This window comes from Cicer arietinum, chromosome 5 (genome assembly GCF_000331145.2).
Source record: "Cicer arietinum cultivar CDC Frontier isolate Library 1 chromosome 5, Cicar.CDCFrontier_v2.0, whole genome shotgun sequence".
NCBI lineage: Eukaryota > Viridiplantae > Streptophyta > Magnoliopsida > Fabales > Fabaceae > Cicer > Cicer arietinum.
In genome coordinates, this window is record NC_021164.2 from 47677763 (window position 1) to 47698856 (window position 21094).

General features: G+C 26.3%; 2 protein-coding genes and 1 non-coding gene across 5 annotated transcripts; 1 reads left to right on the plus strand and 2 right to left on the minus strand.

Annotated features, from left to right (window-relative positions):
* Positions 1 to 2404: 2404 nt before the first annotated feature.
* Positions 2405 to 10574, minus strand: LOC101496971 (GDSL esterase/lipase At2g42990-like). Of its 3 annotated transcripts, none has more exons than XM_073368412.1 (3): positions 10095 to 10574; positions 8766 to 9258; positions 2405 to 2694 (listed from the first exon to the last, which is right to left on the minus strand). In XM_073368412.1, exons 1-3 carry the CDS (start codon positions 10461 to 10463, stop codon positions 2681 to 2683), a joined length of 876 nt encoding a protein of 291 aa, XP_073224513.1. In that variant the 5' UTR covers positions 10464 to 10574; the 3' UTR covers positions 2405 to 2680. The 3 variants fall into 3 exon arrangements, with proteins under 3 accessions (XP_073224513.1, XP_004499972.1, XP_073224514.1); XM_004499915.4 differs by lacking the exon at positions 2405 to 2694 and adding an exon at positions 4284 to 4574 and having other exon boundaries at positions 10095 to 10570; XM_073368413.1 differs by lacking the exon at positions 2405 to 2694 and adding an exon at positions 4376 to 4589.
* A 9100-nt stretch (positions 10575 to 19674) lies between these two features.
* On the plus strand, positions 19675 to 20578 carry LOC140920483 (uncharacterized). The gene is made up of 3 exons (XM_073368764.1): positions 19675 to 19937; positions 20049 to 20146; positions 20445 to 20578. The coding sequence occupies exons 1-3, from the start codon at positions 19675 to 19677 to the stop codon at positions 20576 to 20578; spliced, it is 495 nt and encodes a 164-aa protein (XP_073224865.1).
* On the minus strand, positions 20056 to 20162 carry LOC113786787 (small nucleolar RNA R71). Its single transcript, XR_003473100.1, has one exon. It is a non-coding gene; the product is annotated as a small nucleolar RNA R71 (small nucleolar RNA).
* Positions 20579 to 21094: the final 516 nt, after the last annotated feature.

A 21094-nucleotide genomic window follows, 5' to 3' on the forward strand; every position in this document is an offset into this window, starting at 1 on the left:
AGGTGATAATAATTGAATGAAATGCACAATATTATTAGATGATGTGTCACAATAGTACTTAGGAGGCTATTTTAATATATTATTAGAATATTACCCGCATTTTGCAAGGGGTTTAAATTTTTTGAATACGGTATATATAATTTTTTATGTATTAATTTTTTAAATAGGTAAGGTTATAAGAAGAATACATGCGATTGAAGAAATTGTAGAGTTTGTAATTAAATAAGTATTTTTACTCTTGAAATAATATGATAAAAACAATGTTTTGTGAAAGTTTAATCATAAAAACTTAATAATTTTTTTAGAGATGAAAAAATTATTATTTATCAAAGTAGAACTAATCACCATTTTACAACTGTTTCCAGTCTATAATATAAAAAATCTTACTATTTAATTGACACTTCATAGACATAAAATATTAACAATGATTTAAGTGAACATTTATATAATTGAAATTATGTAGAAATTATTAAAATTGTAGCAGTTTTCCGCCACATTTTAAAGTGTTTCAAAAATGCTCATGATAAATACATGCATGGATAATTATTAAGTGAAAAAGACACCAAAATCACTTATTAGATTGACTAATTGTTATTTGCAATACATACATGGTAGATATATGTGTCAACGCATTGATAATAATAAAAAAGTACAAAAGTTGTATATTGATTACTTTAACATATAAATAAGCATTTAAAATTATTTGAATGTTTTATCAATTATGTTGCTAATTTTTATAAAAATATTTTTGTTTCAATATTATTTATTTATTTTTGTTTAAAAAGTTGTGTGTTTGTAATTGATTATTGGGTTTTGAGTTATGATGATTATATTTTTATATATTTTACGGGCATTTAAGATGATATGTTGTAATTATTTAAATATAATTAAAATATTATGATCTGTTTATGTGTAATGAATTACCAAGAGTAATTTAATGTGAAATAAAGTTTGTTATAAGTGTTATGTTTTTTATTGTTAGTTTTAATCATAAAGTTATGAAATTAAATTGTGATGATTATATTTTTATCATATATTTTATGGTCATTTAAGATGGTTTTTATATTTTAATTATTAAAATATAACTAAAATATTATGATGTAATGTAATAAATTATCAATAATAACTTAATATCAAATTAAATTTGTAATATTAGTTAAGTTTTTTATTGTTAGTTTTTTAATCATAGATATGTATGCAAAATTATGGTATAAAACTATAGAGAATGATTATTCTTTAGAGATAAGATTAGTTTTTTGGGTTTATTTTTTTTCATCAAATTCATCTTATTCAAAACGCGGCATAAATAAATTGTATTTTCTTAATTGTTTGTCTTTTCTCCTTCTTTGTAGTATTAAGATTATTGTTACATTTTAAAAAGTAATTAAAATATTGTGATGTATTTAAATGTAATGAATTACCAATCGTAACTTAATTTGAAAAAAAGTTTGTAATAATAGTTATGTTTTTTATTTTAATTTTTTTAATAATAGAAATGCATGTTAGTGCTTATCGCGGAGTGGCTACCATAATAAATTTGCTATGCTATTTGACATTGTAATCTTTTTGCTAAAGTGAATGTAATACTTGGTTATATTCAATTATCTGTTATATATAGTTGAACTAAAAATCTAAAAAAAAAAAATAAAGGAACTAAAAATGTCATTTTATGGTTTAAGAATTCAAAAATGTTTAATGGACTCTTAGTGAAAGAAAAACAAATGATCTGTATCCAAAAAAAATGTTGCCAATATTAAAATAGAGCTGAAACACATAGATAAAAAAAATAGAAGACGAGTAAAATTAAATGGAGAAAGAAAATGACCTAAAGATAAACTTTGATCTAATTTATTACGTCACTAAAAAAGTTACATAATGTCACATTTCTCATTGACATTTGGGGTGAGAATTGAGAAATCATAGAACTGCATAGATAAAAAAGAGGAAAAATAGAATATGAATAAAATATAAGTGGAGAAAGAAAATGACCTAATTTGACTAAGGAAGTCACCAAAAGATTACACAATCTCACATTTTCCATTGATACTTGGGTGAGAATTGAGAGGACATGAAGGATTTAATGTTTTCTAAATGATAAAACTTTGTATCTAAATTGTGCTATCCATTAATGACACACACACACACACACTCACACACACACACACATATATATAATGAATTGTAGAAACTTATGAAGGGTGCCACATAGGAATATAAGTGATGCGTGTGAGATGCAAAAACTAAATTGAGAAATAAAATATGTAAGATGAATTGTAGAAGTTTATGAAGGGGCCACATAGGAATATAAGTGATGTAGAATAAATGTTGTAATGTGACATATAAGTGTGTGATGTCTCAATCAATTAACACCAAACATAATCAAAAGAAGCTATGTAAAACAATGTGAACCAGAAGTTTACAGCATAATTCATTTGCAAAGTTAAACAAGACAAATATCAGATGCAGATATTTCTGTCAAAATAGATGTCCTTGTTTGACAATATAATATTACACATGAGCCTAAATCGGGCCTAAAGCGTTAGAGACCAGATGATTCCAAAGATAGGAAAAATCATCAAACAAAAAAAGAAGCTAACAAAAAAAAAAGTGGCTCAAGTGAGGATAAGAAAATTCTAAAAGAGTAGTTTGACATAATTGATTTTCAGTTTCAGAAAATTGATCAGGTACCTGAAACTTATGAAAATAAAGATATCCCAATAAATTATGTCAGTAATTGAATACAATGGAATCGACATGAATTTAAATCTGATTATGTTTTTGCATATAATATAGTGGTATATATGATAGATGATAATGAGGATCATGAATTAAAATCTATTACGAATTATATACAAAAAAATACTTTGAAAATATAAAGAAGCAATTGAAGTTAAATTAAACTCGCTCCATAAAGCAAAAGACTTTTGGATTTGTAGTTTGTAGATTTAAAGATGTGAAACTAATTAGCCATGGTTGAATTTTCATGCGATAAGAACGTGAGAATAAAAAAATACATATTCAGTTGAAATGAATTCAAAAACCTTTTCATACTTGATTAAAGTTAGTAACCATCAAATACTCAATTTATATGAAAGATTAGTTACAATGTATTTTAGTGGCTCACTTTATAATGATGATTATAAGAAACTCCCCGAATGATTTAATTTCTATGGGACATACAATTACAACTATTAAAAAGATAACTTAATCAAAATGAATAAGTCTTTTTATGTGCTCAAACAATTTAGATGGACATTGTGTAATATTCTTGTATGACTATTTGCTAAATTAGGGTATGGAAAAGCCATCATTTGTCAAGTATTTTCGAAGAAAACTATATTAAAGGAGATCGAACAAAACATATTTCTCCAAAATTATTTTCACAAATTTGTTCGTGTGATAATCTTGAAGAAAATTTCACAAACGCACTCCCAAATAGAATCTTCGATCAACTGGTATCAAAGCTTGACTTTTGGTGTTTCAGAGATATTTGTATGGTTGAAGGGGAGAAATAAATGCACCATGTAATTCACAAAAGAATATTGTACTTTTTTTCAGTAAAGTTTTAATGAGACATATCATCGATGGACATTCAAGTGGGGGTGTTATGAATACTGGGCTAGGCCCATTAGTGAATGTCACTTTCTTATGTCTATAAATAGGCCTAATATTGTAACAAAAACAAGTGAATAAAAGAATAATGTTTTCGGTCTTTCTTCTTCTCTTTTCTCTCTTTCTCCCGTCCATTTCTATTCTCCTATATTTTTTTGTTGTTTCGATTAGTTTACAACACACATATTATATATATATATATATATATTATATAGAAATTGGTATATAGAGTTATGCCAACAAATGTCCTTAGGGTATTTCATAAACAAACCCAAAAAAGAAATAGAAAATAATTTTTGAGCGAAAATTTTCACTTTTTACATTTTCAAAGTATGAATTAATGACACAATTTTTAAAATTATTTTTCTACATTTGCATTCTTAACAAGTGTTCAAAGACCCGTGTTAGCATTTTCATATATATATATATATAAATGAGTTTCATGCATGATAACATAATTAATTATATCAATCATTGCATAATTTTCATCTAAAAGATGATGGAGTTTTTATTTAATCGGAATTATATGTAATATATTTTATATAGAAAAATCACTTCTTTTTGTATGAAAAATCTTACTATTTTAAATTTTTATTTTATATATAAAACTAAATTATAATATAAAAATATATTATATCTTTAAAACAAAAAACAAATCATAAACAAAAATATAAACTATATATCGAAGTGAAATCTTATTCTAAGAGCATTAAACAAAAAAGTCTGAGTGGCGAAAGAATTGGAAGGACATGTTGCTCCTGTCTTGAATCATAGAAACTTGACAAGATATTTTTCTATTAAATAACTCGATATTATCTGACTTGTTCTTTGTGATGGGTGAAAAGCATCCCAAAATACATATTTATTTGCATTTGTGCATGTATATGGGCTTTTTGCATTACATAAATAACCCATCTCAAATCTACCCGTTCCACAACACCCCACTGTTTCAACTTCAAAACCTGTTCATCCAAAAACTACACGTAAATAATGTTGATATAAAACAACGCATATAATGATAAAATATTGATTTAATTACAGTTTTAGTTCTTTTATTTTAGCTGGATTACGAAAATAGTCTTTCTATTTTATTTCTCCTCAATTTGCGCTTATTTAAGTTACATTATATCTCAAGATCTCATCATTGGTACAACAATTGTATCTGAGATTTATGATCATAAATGGTTTGTATGACTTAAAAAAACGATACTTCATCAAATTTTGAACTAAATGGAGAGAAATAAAATGGGGGAACTATTTTTGTGATTCAGCTAAAATAAGGGAATGAAAACTACAATTAAACCTAAAATATTCATAATTTTATGTAGTCAAAAGAATATCCATATTTTTTTAAACTCAAAAAAATTGGAAGTTAATTAGGGAATAATTGTAGGTTGCCAAAAGCTAATGAATTACAAAAAATATGATTAAAAACTTTTGTCTATATATATCCGAAAAATGATATATAGTAAAGTGACTTCTTGTCTCAGGTTTAAATCTAAGACATCACAATTATATAAATAAATTATAGTATAATTTACTATTTCTTATAAAAAAAAATATATAAACAACAATTAATTTTATTTATTATTAGGATTATAGATTAAATGTGATTAATTATTATTTTTTTTAATATGTACAATATAATCAACTTTTATTTATAATTCATTCTAGATGAATGTATTATGTTATGAGAGGCGTCAAACTCTATCCCTTTTAATTATTACACTCGTTGACCCAATTACCCTTGGGAAAAAACCATTTGGTGGTTATTACTATAAATTACTCCCAGTTTCCCAAATCATTATAATATTATTATAAAGTAAAATATAATAATTTGAAAAGTGTTGTAAATAGAAAAACAAAAAACACTTGATTTAAAACTTTTCTATACTTCATCTGGTTATAATTAACAAAATAGAAAGATTTCATTTTAAAAATTTTATATTTAATCAATTTTTCTAAATATTTTAAAATTATAGAAAATTTGTATTTTAAAAGTTTCATGTTCAATTAAATTTTCAATTTTTTTGAAACTTTTAAAAAAATTACATTTTGAAAGTTTGGTGTTCAATCAAATTTTAGAATTTTTTTGTGAATTTTAGAAAGAAAAAAATACATTTTAAAAATTTTATATTCAACCAAATTTTAAAATTATTAAAAAATTGTATTTTGAAAGTTTAATGTTTAACTAAATTTTTGAAAAATATTTGAAATTGTGAAAAAAATACGTTTTGAAAGTTTCATACAAAATTTTAGAAAAATAAACGAAATAATTTACATGTATTTCAAAAATCTTCCAAATCGTTAAAAGGGCAAAAATATATTTTTATATATTTTAAGTGGGAGGGGTATAGGTGGGGATGGATGGTATATTCTTCTTTTAAATATGGAGTAATATTAAATATTTAATTAGATTGATTTTGGCCAAAATCTAAATCAAAACTATGTAAGGAACAATGGGTTGTGTTTGAAAAAAAAACCATGCATATTTCAGTCTTGGGTCGGGTCATATCGATAATATCTAGGTTGACTACTGAATTAGCTACATTCTTATTTTTTTTAATTTAATTGTTAATGATGGACCATTATATTCTTTTTCAAAAAAAATTGTCACAACTTTATCTTTAAAAACTAATATATATAAACGTACAATTAATGAGAATATTAAAATCATAAAATACTTTCACTGCAAACATCAATATAACCAGATTTATGAGATTCTTAAATTTGCATAAAATGTTACATCTTAAAATAACTAAATAATTTAGATGAACAGTGTCATTTGAATAAGATGAATAAAATGAATTGAATATAGTTTTATCCGATACTCAAATATTTTGCATATTTTATTATTTAAAAAAAAAAATAGAACCACCTTCGTTTTTTGTCGATTCAAATTGGATTTGTTGGACCGAACCAACTCATGTACAAGTTTAATCTTAGCTCTCTCTTTGTTGCTTAAATTCAATATTAGTAAGAGTGGCTTTTTCTTATAAATGACATTTAATATAAGTAGAAGTAAGTTTAATTGATTTTTTTTATAATAAATATTAATAAATTAGATTGTGTTGATTTTTTAGTTGAAAAACATTTCCAACGATTTAAAACTTTTAAGGTCTCTTATAGTATACTAACCAAAAAATTTAAATGGGGAAATTTATCCACATGCTTAGGGAGGAGTTGGTGTGTTAGTCAGAATGACATAATTGCCTTGATTATTGATAATTGATAATTGATCTTTAAGTTTGTATTGAATAGTAGGTCAGATGTCACTCACTATGTATGGATCACCATGACCCATTATTAATTGTTAATTAAAAAAAGTGTAGCTGTATTAAAAGCTCATTAATTACTAGCGCCTTACTTTTATTGAGCCACCTGGCCAATTTTTTTTTTTTTTTTTTACGGCTAAATTTGCCCCAAAACTTATGCATTTCTATAATGGTTGTTAAATATGTTTTAAGCATTACTATAATGGTTGTTAAATATGTTTTAAGCATTACTATAAAAATTATTTAAAATTTTGAAAGCACCCTCGGAATTTATAGACAATTATAGACAATTTTGAGAAATGAAAATAATTTTGAAAAATGCATATAGTGCATAATTTTGAGAAATATAAATTTTGAGCATTATAGACAATTTATAGACAATTATAGACAATTAATTTTGAAAGCGCCTTATTTTTTTTTAAGCATTTATAGACAATTATAGAAAGCACCCTCGGAAAAAACTTTTTCTTTAATTGAATATAGAAAAGTTAACACTCTCCTATCGTAGAGTTTGATTGTCTAGATAGGAAATAACCAATCATGCAAAATTTATTTATTGTTTTATATTTAATTTATTATAAATAAATTTTTAATTTTTATAAAATCTTATAATTTTGTTTTTATATGTACAAAAAAATTTATCAATTTTTAGTTTTTAAAAAAATTTATCAATTTTTAGTTTTTAAAAAAATTTATTTTTCTCTTTTAATCTTTGATTTTAATCTAATTACTGCCTATATTTTAATTTTAAATGATTTTTAGCACTAATATTTAAGATATTGTAAAAAAATTTAATAAAAATTTAGAATTTTTAACAAAAGATAAATTAAATATAAATTTTTTAAGTATAAAAGCCTAAAAATTTAAATTTAATTCAATATTTTTAAAAAAATTCTAAATTTTTATAAGATGGTTGTTAAATATGTTTTAAGCATTACTATAAAAATTATTTAAAATTTTGAAAGATAATAATTAAATTAAAATCAAATACTAAAAATAAAAATAAAAGTTTTTTAAAGACTAAAAATTGATGAATTTTTTATAAAAATTAAAAATAAAATAGTAAAATTTTATAGAAACTAAATATTTATTTAATTCTTTAATTAATTTTAAAATATATTGATTTTTGAATTTATTTTGTCTTAAATGCATTTATATCGAAACCAATCTGTATTTTTAAATATATTAAACTTTGAATTTATTTTATCTTAAGAGTAATGAATTTAATTAGACCAAATTTTGAGATAGATGAAATATTTGATAATTGGATTTTAATTTTTAAGTAATACTATATAAAAAAAATCTACTAATATGTGTCAGTACCAAGTTGGTAACTTGGTATGAACACCCTAATTGTTGTAAGCCAATCCATTTAAAACTGGTGGGTTACTTGCGCTGACACAAGACACTATTAACTGTTTTGCAAAAGAGTTAAGAACTAATTCAAGTGATTGTATATCACTATCTACATATTAATGCTATCTCACTCTAATTTATTTCTTTTTTTTTTAACACAAAAGGAAAATATATTATTTAATACATATTTTTGTAGTTTCATTAATATCTCTTAATTAATAATATATAAATTTAATATTTTTCACTTTTTTATTTTAAATATGTGAATTTTAGATATTAAAAATTAAGTAATTTTTTAAGTAATCACATACAATTTAAATTACTTTTAATTACGAACATCAATATATAGTTATATGATTCAAATTTAATCTTCTCGTATCCTAATAAAAAAATCTCAAAGAACTAACTTAATATCACACTATATTTTTTTTTAATCTTTATATTCTTAAAATTACAATGATCGAAAAAAATGAAAAGCATAGAGTAATATATATTTAAAAAAAATGAAAGAAATAAACTTACCAAAATGAGAAGGTTGTGTAACAATTTGAAGTAAGATATTATATCCATTTGCATCCACCAATTGAAATCCAGGGAGTTTCTTGTTTAACTTTGTCACTAACCTTCCCAATTTTGCATTAAATTCCAAAGCCACATCATTGTATTCATCCACACAACCATGAAGATCCATAATATTTAAGGCTCTCTCAAGTGGCAAACACCCCATTGGAGGTAATCCTGTCAGAGAAATTTTCCTTGCTCCAAGGTCATAAATTTTCCTAAGAAAATTTTCAGCAAGTCCAATTAAAAAATCCTCATACTTTTGAACAGTTGTAAATTGAGCCCTTCGATCAGGAAGTGTGTAATAATTCTCAAGAAAATCATTTGTTCCTATGCTAACCAAATATAAAGCCTCCTTTACTATTTCATTAGCTTTCTCATCACCAAGACATGCCCTTAATTTCTTTTGGTAATCCTTGTAGAATTCAACTTCTTTCCATAATGGTATTACATCCTGGAAAACAAAATAAAAAATAAAACTTCAATAGGTACTAGTATCATTTTGTAGTAGAAAAAAATATATCATTGAGTATAATAATAAATTTTGGTCTAAACACTCAATATTTGGAAGATAGATTGAATTCCAATTAATTTGAATCAAGCCGAAGACCAATATTTTTTCTACAAAAACTAGAATTGGAGATTTTTAATAATTTTAATACAATAATTTAGCTAATGCTTTAAATTAAAGGAAAATGTCATTTGCACAAACTTTACCTTCATATAATTGCATATGTAACCAATTGGATAACATATTGACATAATTTTATTAATTTTGTGAGTGGTATAGAATTATATAAAATAAATAATCTATGATTAAATTGTTCTGAACCTTCGAAATATCTGATAAAATTAAAATCATCGATTAAGTTGTTAAAATCGTAGAGATCAAACAATTTATTTTCTAAAATTAATGAAATTTTTAAACAAATATTTAAAAATGAAAATTTTCGACCACATTAATTAGTTAATGTAAAACAATTTCAAGAACTAATACAATCGAAAATTCTCAATTTTGTAAATCATTTTACAATCTTGTTTATTGATTTTAGCAATCAAATTGACAAACCTCTCCAATTTCAATAACTAAAACAATAATTCCTCTTCCAAGTTATGTTTATGAGAAACTTGGGTAAAATATCAAAAATAAAAAAACTTATTAACAAATGTCTCAAAAAGAGAAATTTTAAAATTTTTGAAAATTGAATTCACAATTTCTATATTTTGTTCATTAACATAAGTTAGAGCATTTATTAGTATTCTTCAAAAAGTAACTAATAGAGAACTTACAGCAACATTTGAAGTAGCATTATCATAGCCAGTACCAGCAGAAGCAAAACAAACACCAGTAGCAAAATCATATATATCATAAGAAGGATCCAAGTAAGCAGGAACAATTGATTTAAGACCAAATGCTTCAGAGATGAAATCAGAGGGAATACGACCATTGGAGAATCTACCAGTAGGATTACCATTTGGAAAATCTCTACCATATGGTTCAAAATTGCTCTTTGCTATGGTTGGAATGAAATTGTTGTTACCTGAATCAACAGAGGAGTCACCAAACACTATTATAGCTGGAACTTTTCCACTGTTTGATATTGAAAAATGAACCACAAGTTCAATAAAGAACAGAAACAGAGTGTATTTTGTCCTCATTTCACCAAATTGATATGTTGTTATGACGCCAGTGAAGGGTATAGGAGGTTGTGTGTATCAGACACTCCAACTCATATTTATGGAACAATTTAATACTTCCTCAGTTCATTTTAATTATTCTTTTAAGATTGTGGGAAAATTGTATTGAGATTTCCGAAATTCTCTTTAAACAATATTTACACTCCATTTAGTTATAAAAAATACCGTCATATTTTTTATATTTATTAACAAAATTATATCAATTTTTTTTTTTGTCACACATACATTTATTTTTGTTATTTATTATATGACACGACTATAATTTTTGTTTTAATTTGTAGATGTGCAACCACACATCTAGTATTTATAATTTTAAAAAGTATGATTATGTTTTTAGTGAAACAACTTAAATGTGTAAGTGATTTTAAAAACCAAAAGAGGTGTGAGTATCTTTTAATAAGAACTCAAAAAAAAAAAAGTGCAAATTTCCTTAAGATTATTGATAGGTATAAAGATTATTAATAAATTTTGTTAGTTGGAAGTATTTGAATATACAAATTCCAAGCCAATATTTTGATATTTAATACTCTTAAGAGTACTAATACTTGTTAACATTTTTCTTTCTACAATATTCTTAAGTGTATTTCTCTATTTGCGATACATAATCAAAGATAAATAAATAATTTTGTTTTTTACAAAAACCACTAAAAGGAATGTAGGGAGGAGTACCTTTCTGGATGTCAAAACTCTATTTTGTAAAAGTTAAAGGATAACTAATGAGACCTAATGGATTCGAACACGAGTCATGCACGAAAAGAGACATTGATCAACCATCAGACCATTGCAACAAAATAGCGAATTATTGAACATTATATGGATATATTCTTTCGAAAAATGGAATGGCAGAACCAAGAATCGTACCTCTTTCTCAAGTGACATTATTTTTCTATAAACATTGTCACTTTGGACAGAATGAAAAGACGAAAATTTTGGAGATTGTCATCCACTTTTCTCATCTATTTTTATATTCTAAGTCATCTTATTCTTCTCTAATGCATGAGTGAAGGATATGAAACATTCTTTTGTCACATACTATTGAAATATACTCTTGGTGTGATAGTGCAAATCATATCAAGGTTTTCCAAAGTACCCTGAAGGGAATTTGCTGGTTATCTCATTTGCATTCGATTGGTGGGGGCGAACCGAATCTAAAAGTTAGTGTAACAACACGCTTTGGAATTTGCTACATGTAATCTTCATCAACAACTTCACAATTAAAGTCTTGCAACAATTGTCACCAAAACAGATCCAACAATCTTTAGGTTCGATTTCCTATTCAATTAATGGTTGCATTACTCAAAGAAATGACTTCTAATTTTGTTTAGTTGGAGATATTCGATGGAGGAAATTTTATCTGTTGACAGAAAAAGATGAAATTTCTTCTAACAACTTTGAATGTGGTGTATGTTCTGAACACCACAAGACCACTAGAGAATGAAGTGGAAACATTAGCAAAAACAAGAGAAAAGCAGAAGTGGGACAATGATGATTATATATGCATGGGTCATATTCTCAACGGTATGTCTGATTCTTTGTTCTATATATATCAAAGTAGCATTTCTGCAAAGGAACTATGGGAGAAATTAGAGTTAAGATACATGCACGTACAAGTCATAAGTTTATTGTTTCTCAATTTAATATTTATAAAATGGTTGATAATAAATAAGTAATGGAACAAATGCATGAGATTGAAAGCATTCTTAATAACTACAAACAACATTAGATGCACATGGATGAAACCATTATTGTATCCTCCATAGTAGATAAACTTCCACTTTCGTGGATAGATTTTAAAAAATCAATGAAACATAAGAAGGAGGACATATCTCTCGAGCAATTGGGTAGTGACCTTCATTTAGAGGAAGAGTACCATAAACAAAAGGATATTAAAAACCAATTTTCCTATGAAAATGTCCATGTAATGGAGGAAGGAAATTCAAGCAAAACTTTTAAGAAAAGAAATCGAGATTTTGATAAATCTCATGAAAAACATAATGGTAATGATGAACAAAGAAAGAAAAGAAAAGGAAGTTGTTATCATTGTGGAAATCCATGACATTTAAAAAATGAGTGCATGTTCTTGAAAAGGAAGAACAAAGATAAGAATTTAAGTGCAACAAAAGATAATCTTGTTGCTGTCATTTCTGAACTCAACATGATTGAAGATGTTGAATCTTGGTGGATAGACTCTGGTGCTACCCGCCATATGTGCAAAAACAAAGAACTATTTAAGATCATTGATGAAGAAGATAGAAGTGTTTTGTACATGGGAAATGCCTCAACTGTCCAAATCAAAGGAAAAGGAACAATGAAGATTAAATTCACTTCTGGAAAAACATTTACTCTTAAAGATGTATTTTATGTTCCTGAAGCTAGTAAGAACTTGATTTCTATACATTTCCTTAATAATTTTGGTTTCAAATGTGTATTTAAGGGAGACAAATTTATTCTCTCTAAAGGGGGTATGTTTGTAGGGAATGGTTACCTTTGTGAAACTATTCAAATGTAATGTTGTTAGTAACTATAATAATAATATGATTTTCTGCTTATATCGTTGAGTCTTATGATTTATGGCATGTGCGACTAGGACATGTTAACTTTAGAAAATTGAATGACATAATAAAAAAATTCAAACCAATAAATTGAATGACATAATAGAAAATTGAATGACATAATTATGAATTTTGACAAAAATTCAAATTCTTGTACTAACTTACATGTTAACTAAAATCACAAGACAACCTTTTAAAAGAGTTGAAAGAAGTTCTAAGGTATTAGATTTAATTCACTCTCGCGTATGTGATTTACATGGCTGACTCATAATTGATGGTAAAAAATATTTTGTCACTTTTATTGATAATTACTCTAGATTCTATTATGTTTATTTAATGCACTCTAAGAATGAAGTTTTAGAAAAATTTAAAGTATTTAAAGCACAAGTAGAACTTCAACATGAAACTTTTATTAAGTGTTTTAGAAGTGATATGGTAGGAGAATTCTATCATCCTGAGTATTTTAAGCTCACTGGTATTGTACATCAAACAACTAGACTATATTCCCCACAACAAAATGGAATTACATAAAAGAAAAATAGGGTATTAGAAGAAATGATGAATGTCATATTATCCTATTTTGGTTTATCTAAACGTTATTGGGGTGAAGCAATGTTAACTGCATGTTATTTGCTAAATAGAGTTCCCAATAAAAAGAACAAGATAACCCCATATGAACTCTAGAAGAAAAGAAAACTCAATCTTAATTATTTAAAATTTTGGGAATGTAGAGTAATTGTTAAGGTTCCTTAACCAAAAATAAAGAAATTGGAAGAAAAAGAAATTGAAAGTGTAATTCTGGGCTATGCTAAAAATAGCAAGGCATATAGATTCATGGTTATTGAATCTAATGACTCGTATCCTATTAATACACTGATTAGTCAAGAGATACAAATTTTCAAGAAAATAGATTTAACTCAATTCCACGTCCCAAGGAAATTGTCCTCTATAGTGTACAAAGTCTAGAAAATAATGTATCTAATAATGATACTTTGACATGTTCAGAAACTAGAAGAAGTAAAAAAAGTCAGAAAAGAAAAAAAGTTATGGAGTAGACTTCTTTATGTTCTTTGTAAAAAGTGCAAATGATTCCATTAATAATTATGGACCAATTTTCTATAATTTAGAGACTGACCCAGACACATATGAAGAGGCAATAAAGTCTCAAGACTCTATCTTTTGGAAAGAAGCCATCCAAGAAGAAATTGACTCAATTATGGGGAATAAAACTTGGAAATTAGTAGACCTCCCACCTAGATTCAAACCAATAGGTTGTACATGGATCTTTAAGAAGAAAATGAAAGTTGATGGTACCATTGATAAATTCAAAGCTAGACTTGTTTCCAAAGGATTTACACAAAAAGAATGTATCGACTACTTTGATACTTATGCACCTGTTCCAAGAATTGCATGCATAAGAGTGCTTTTGGCACTAGCTTCTATCTATAAGTTTGTAATCCATCAAATGGATGTTAAAACTACTTGAAGTAGCAATGTCGATTTACAAGGAAAGGGTGTTTGAATTGTAAATGTTCCTATTTAAAAGTTTCGAAAAAAGCTTAAGGATTTAACTCAAGAACGATCTTGGTTAAGAAAAAAAAAACATTCTTGGTTTTTACCAGAAAATGGAGAACATTCTTGGTTAGCTTAAAAACATAAATTCAGTTTATGTTTTTTAAATCAAGTAATTAATCAGGTTTAGTAAATAAGGAGATAAGAGAAAGACTACCACACAAGGATGTATCCTGGTTCACCCAACTTGGGGTACGTCCAATCCTCACAACTGTGAGTTTTTCCACTAAGTGTTCAAAACAAAGAACCTTCTTAGTTTTACAGCACCTAGTTCAGATCAACCTTGATCTGTAACAAGCTCTATTTCTCTCAACCCATAAAGAGATTTAATCACTTAACCTATCAACCTTGATAGGATTTCTTACAATTTATTCAAATTTTACTAAACTCTTATAGTTTGAGTTTTACAATAATGATAAGATTGTTTTGATAGAATTTGAGATGTCTCAACTCTTGTTTGAGATTCGATTATTTACAAAGAATTCAGTACAATAATAACAGAGTATGATATATAATCAGAACTAAATCTTTCTTGAGAAAGTGAGAATTTCAAGTATGTGAATGTGAATGATTTGTGAGACTTGATAGGACTTGAACTTCTGTTGTTTCCCTGAGCATTGACCTTTCTTTTATAGACGTTTTGGAGCAATTAATAATGGTCAAAAAGTTGTTGGTAATGTCGTGTCAGTTTTGACCAAAACCAATATATATGAATAAAAACATTCCAGCATTTGAACACTTTATGAAATCTGTTTGACTAGGGGTTTTTCTTCTTTCTTGATCAGATTTCTCTTGTGTTTAATGATCATTTATACTTCAGATATATTTGCTAATGATTTTGCTTCGATCTAGATATTTTATTATGTCAAAATAGTTTGGAGAATGATGATGAACTTCTACATGATTATGAGATTGATAATAAACGTCTGCATAATTATGGAGATTGATAATCAATCTGGAGTTTCAGTCTTTGAACTTTCTGGAGATTGATGATCAATCTGGAGGTTCAGTCTTGATCATTCTGGACGACTTCCTGATTAATTTGGATGTCTTGTACATATCAAGATTGATTAACTTTCTTGACAGTTAAGCTGAAGAAGGTTCAAACTTGTTTTAACTTGTTTGATTCATGACCTTTTATCTTAGTGATTCGAATGCTTTCTTTGATTAGAATGGATCTTACTTGATCCTTGTCAAGTACTGATAACATTAGCATGAAATTCATAGGCATAATCTTCTTTAAACTAATAGAGATTGATGGATCTTGAGGCTCTGATGATCAATCTTGGTCTTGGAGAACGTTCTTCGTTTTGTCTAGAATGTTCTCCTTTCTTTATTTTGGTTCGGTCTGGTTGATAAAATCAAAAGTTTGAACGAATCGTTTGGACCGCTCTGAACTAAGAAAAACCAATGTAATCATTGAACCGGGTTCGATTTTGTACTAGTCTGGAAATAAGGTAGTAATATTTTTTTTGACTTATTTGTAGTTTTAGTCTTTTTATTTTTACCAATTTACAAATTCGACCCTTAATATAAACTCTAATAGATTTGGTCTTTTGTTCTGATTTTTTAATTAAAAAAAGACAATCTTACATGCTTTAAATAATTTGGCATATGATACATGTAGAATGATTAACATTTATAAAATTACAATAAAACTCTCTAAAATCATCACGTTGAAAATTATTTATTTTTGTAATTTAATCAATGACTTATAAATAATTAATACATTTAGATGACTCTATATTATGAAATCGTATGTCACATTATTTAAAATATATTAAATTATTATTTTTTAGTTCAAAAATTTGACGGAGAGACTAAAAATGTCGACTTTTAAAATAAGGAGAACAATTCCATAAATCGATAAAAATTGAATGACTAAAATTGAAATTAAATTTTTTTTTTATTGTTCTTTTCTTTTCCAAAAAAATCAAATCCGAGAGCTCTACCTTCAACCCCTTTCTCCTTCTTCTCACTTTGTAAGTTTCTGTTTTTAACCACAAACTTACTTCATATTTATCGATTAAAGTATTGATTTTCAGTTTTCTTCGATTTTTATTTTATGGTAGCAATTTGAACTGCACAGTTTATTTATTCAAGAACCAAGAGTGACTTGTTTTAGAAAATAGAAAAGGTTTAGAAGGAAAGGTTAAGAGAATAGAAGAGGATGGGAAGGAAGAAGAGTTAGTGAGTTAAGTTGGAAACTAAAAAATAAAATATTAAATACTCTGAGTCTCAAAAATACATAAAATTTAAATTGCCGCAATTGCATCGGTAACTGTACTTTTTAAATAGTATAAAGACAAAAGTTGTATTCTAATACTACTCATGAAATAGAAAAAAATATATATAATTAAAAATTAATGTACTTTTATTTTAATATTTTATTAAATATATCAATTTTGTAATTACTTATTTTATTTATATTTCAATATAGAGATAGGATTACTTTGTGGTAGACTAATAATAATAATAATACTTGTATTTTATAAAAAGAAATATAATAATACTAATAGTTTTATTATACCGTTTCAAAATCTTAAGTGTTTTTCTATTAGTACTGATGTAGTTGTGTTAAATTTCTAATGGATCTTAAGATATTTTTTTTATAGGTATTTGTAGGTATTGTTTGTCAAAAATTTACTATATAAATTAGTATTTGTATATATAGTCTTTAAAATTTAGTATTTTAATTATTTATTTATTCGGTTCCATTGTGATTAAATCTGTTGAACTGACTAAATCATAATTTAAATTTTTTGCAGTGTGATCTCTCTTTGATTTTTAAAATATTATATTTACAACCTACAAGAACATGAAATGTTTCGATATTACTTCAATTCATTTGATTCAGAGACTTCGAGAAAGAAAATTTGAAAGAAAGAATACTGACAAACAAATTGAGAAAACTATAAATTAATTAAGAATCTGAAGAAAAAAAAAATATAGGAGTACTTATAAAAAGTTTTTCTTACTATATTTTCAATTACTAATATTTATAAAAAGTAAAAAGAAATAAGAAATAAGTAAAATCAATTTATTCTTGCTTAGTTGATTGATGTGGAATAAGTTGCTTCCATGTGATTTCAAAGGATATAAGTGATTTCTTAAATAAAAACATTGCAAACGAAAGGGAATAAGCATATAACCAAATACTATGAATTAAGTTGAGCAGAAGAAGAAACTACTTAGTGATGGATTATTGATAAATTTAAGAGGTATCACCAAATAACAAATAAATTATTGATAAAATTTAAACAAAATCTAAAGAAAAACAAAGAGAAGATATTACTCACTAAACAATAGAAAATTGTCTAAATTATAATTTCAGTCGTTGGTTTCACTTAATCGTCTGCTTATTAAAAATAAAGTAAAGAATTTAAAATATCTAAAAAATATTCTTGATTGATTAAAATAATAAAAGTCTGAATCCGTCTTCAATGTTCATCCTAAACCTAAACTGAGTCATACCTAAACCACTAATTCCTAAACTTAGAATCAAGCAAAAACTCAAGTAATAAAAAATTGGAGAATTCATAAACCTATTTTTATACGATTTTAAGACGGTATTTATCCTCTATTTTATTTTATATTTTTTTTTATAGTTTTGATTTCCACTTATTTTTATTTATTCATTCATTTTTCGTATTTGCAGAATTAATAATGAGATGATAAAATAATTTAAAGAGTTTGTTGTACACTTCCAAGATAAGAGTACAAGAAACGAGTTTGTTGTACACTTCAAAGATTGAATTTTAAGATAACAAAATGTTGCAAAAGAATAAGGAGGCCGCATATGAGAAAGAATTATAGGAGGAAAACAAGTTAGAGAGAGAAAATAAGGACAAACACTTTGGAAGCTTAAGAGTGTTTGTAGCTAGAGTAAAGTATCTCAAATTTTAAAGCAAAAAAATTCATACTATTTGAGGATTTTATTTATTTTTCTTTAATTGATGAACACTTCTATTATTTACTTTGGTTATATGTCAATGAGTAACTAATCTGTTTTCTATTCTAGGATCTTTGGTGAATCTTGTGATTAAGATACCTTTTTACTATGTCTTAATTTTAAATTTTAGTTTTATTTTAATTTTTTTTTTGTTTATCTCAATTAAATTATTCTATTATTTTATTTACATATTCGGAATGACCGACATTTGCATACCTTAATCATAGTGACCAACTATAATTAATTGGTAGATCTATAGGATAATTGAGATTATGATTCTTGTATGATGAAATATAGATATTAATCTTACAATCACTCAACCTCTTGGTTCTTTATGTTTTCTCTTAATTATATTTTTTTGTATGATCAATCAAATGATTAATTTAGAGAAAATAATATTATATTGAATGACAAATCTTTGTTAATACTTTTAAAGAGGGATTGATAATTGAAAAAATACATAAGAATTTATATAAAACCAGGACTTGAGGTATAGATATTAAAAGTGAAATTATGACCTTAGGTTTACTTTCCATTACTTCAAAGTTGTGTTGTTATATACTTTCATTATAAATTTTATGATATCGTTACGTTTTCGTTATGAAAAACCAATAATAATTTCTATTGGTCTAAATAATATAAAACCTTGATTAGTTTGGTAGTTGTTAAATTAATCTAGGTGGATACGATAATCTTGTATACTACTACTTGACAAATTCGTACACTTGTGTAATTTTGCGCAACAAATTTTTGGCGCCGTTGCTGAAGATTAATTTAGCAACATTAAGTGAAAGAGATTTTTATTACTTTATACTTTTTTTTAATTATTTTATTCAAAAAATAATAAATAATAAATAATAAATCTATTTTTTTTAATTATCGTTGTTACTATTATTAATATATTTAATTTTCTTTGTTATTATTATCATTTCAATTTTGTTTTGCACTTTAGTTTATTAAAAAGCAAAAAAATATTTATTTAGTTGTTATTAAGTTGATTATATTTTTTTAATCATCACGCTCGCAGGAGTCTATTTTTCTTTTTGATCCTGAAATTAAACGAACTGCTCGTAGGCGAAGAAGACAAATAAGAGCAATGAGTGAAAGAGTACCAAGAACACTGGAGGATTATTTCACTCCAATAATAGATTTTACTAACAACATAGCTAACCCACCTGTGGAGGAAAACAATTTTGAGAGTAAGCCAGACTTGATATCTATGGTACAAACCTCTACTCTTTTCAGAGGAATACCAACTAGAGACACCAACATTCCTCTAAAGAGATTCATAAGGATGACATACACCGTAAAATATAACGGTGTTTCTACAGATGCCATAATGTTAAGGCTATTTCCATGGTATTTGATTGATAAGGCTTCAATCTGGTTGTCATCCCAACGTAATGGGTCTAATACCACTTAGGATCAACTGACAAAGAGCGTTTTGAAAAAATATTTTCCTCGGTCTAGGTCCGCTAAACTTCGAACTGACATTGCCAACTTTGTTCAATTTGAGCAAGAGTCCTTATATGAGGCATGGGAGAGATTCCAAGACATGATCAGAAGTTGTTCGCATCATGGCAACTTGTTCAGATTTTGCACAAGGGACTTTCAATTTAAAGTAGAAGTAGTATTGATGCTGCTTGTGGAGGCTCTATTCTAAAAAAATAACCTGAAGAAATATATTCCTTGGTGGAAGAAATAGCTACTAATAGTTGTCAATGTAGTCTAAATAACAGACATGTTAGAAAAAGCTAGTTGGGATGTACAAAGTGGAGACTAATACTACTTTGGAGATAAAGGTAGATAAAATCGTTAAAAAGTTTGAGACTTTGATGTCTACATAAGCTCAACAAAACTCTGCAGGCACTCCTTCTAGTGATGTTGGTGAACTTTTTGAACTTGATGATGAAAGTAATTTGGGCAATCTGTGGACTAAGAAGTTTGATGAAGTCAACTATGTCAGCCAAAAAGATAGTGATGCCAAAAAGAGTATATAAGATGCTTTGGTGAAATATATGCAAAAAGTGGGACATCCTTGCATGGGTGTTTTGGAAAGTTATATGGGACTGATAGATGAGAGGTTGAAGGCCATTAGAAGTAAAACACAAGCTCAGCCAATTCCAGCAACTCATACTGAGGAAGCTAACTATTTCACCAACACCAATCGCAGTCAGAATGACCCTTATTCTTCTATCTACAATTCATTTTGGAAGAATCACCCTAATTTCTCTTGGGGAGGACAACAACATGGGAAAAACTCTAATTTCTATAAGCCACCACATGTGCAAAAGTAAGAGGAGAGGAAAACCGATCTTCAAGATGTACTGGCTAAATTCATAGAGAAGATAGACGAAAGGATTCAGAATATGCAGAATCAAATCTTAACTTGATTTGGCAATGTGGAAACTCAAATGTATAATATTGTTAATCTACTTGCACAAAGACATGTGGGATCATTGCCTACTCAAATCGAGCTAAATCGAAAAGAGCAAGCTAAAGTTATCACTATTAGG

Bases quoted from the DNA above. Each gene is read 5' to 3' on its own strand.
- LOC140920483 (XM_073368764.1), top strand. From the start codon at position 19,675: ATGAGTGAAAGAGTACCAAGAACACTGGAGGATTATTTCACTCCAATA. The intron at 19,938-20,048 runs GTATTTGATTGA...TCCTCGGTCTAG, and splicing joins ATGTTAAGGCTATTTCCATG to GTCCGCTAAACTTCGAACTG. The intron at 20,147-20,444 runs GTTCGCATCATG...AAAACTCTGCAG, and splicing joins CCAAGACATGATCAGAAGTT to GCACTCCTTCTAGTGATGTT.
- LOC101496971 (XM_004499915.4), bottom strand. From the start codon at position 10,463: ATGAGGACAAAATACACTCTGTTTCTGTTCTTTATTGAACTTGTGGTT. The intron at 9,259-10,094 runs GTAAGTTCTCTA...TTTGTTTTCCAG, and splicing joins ATGCTACTTCAAATGTTGCT to GATGTAATACCATTATGGAA. The intron at 4,575-8,765 runs GTAAGTTTATTT...TTGGATGAACAG, and splicing joins TACACAACCTTCTCATTTTG to GTTTTGAAGTTGAAACAGTG.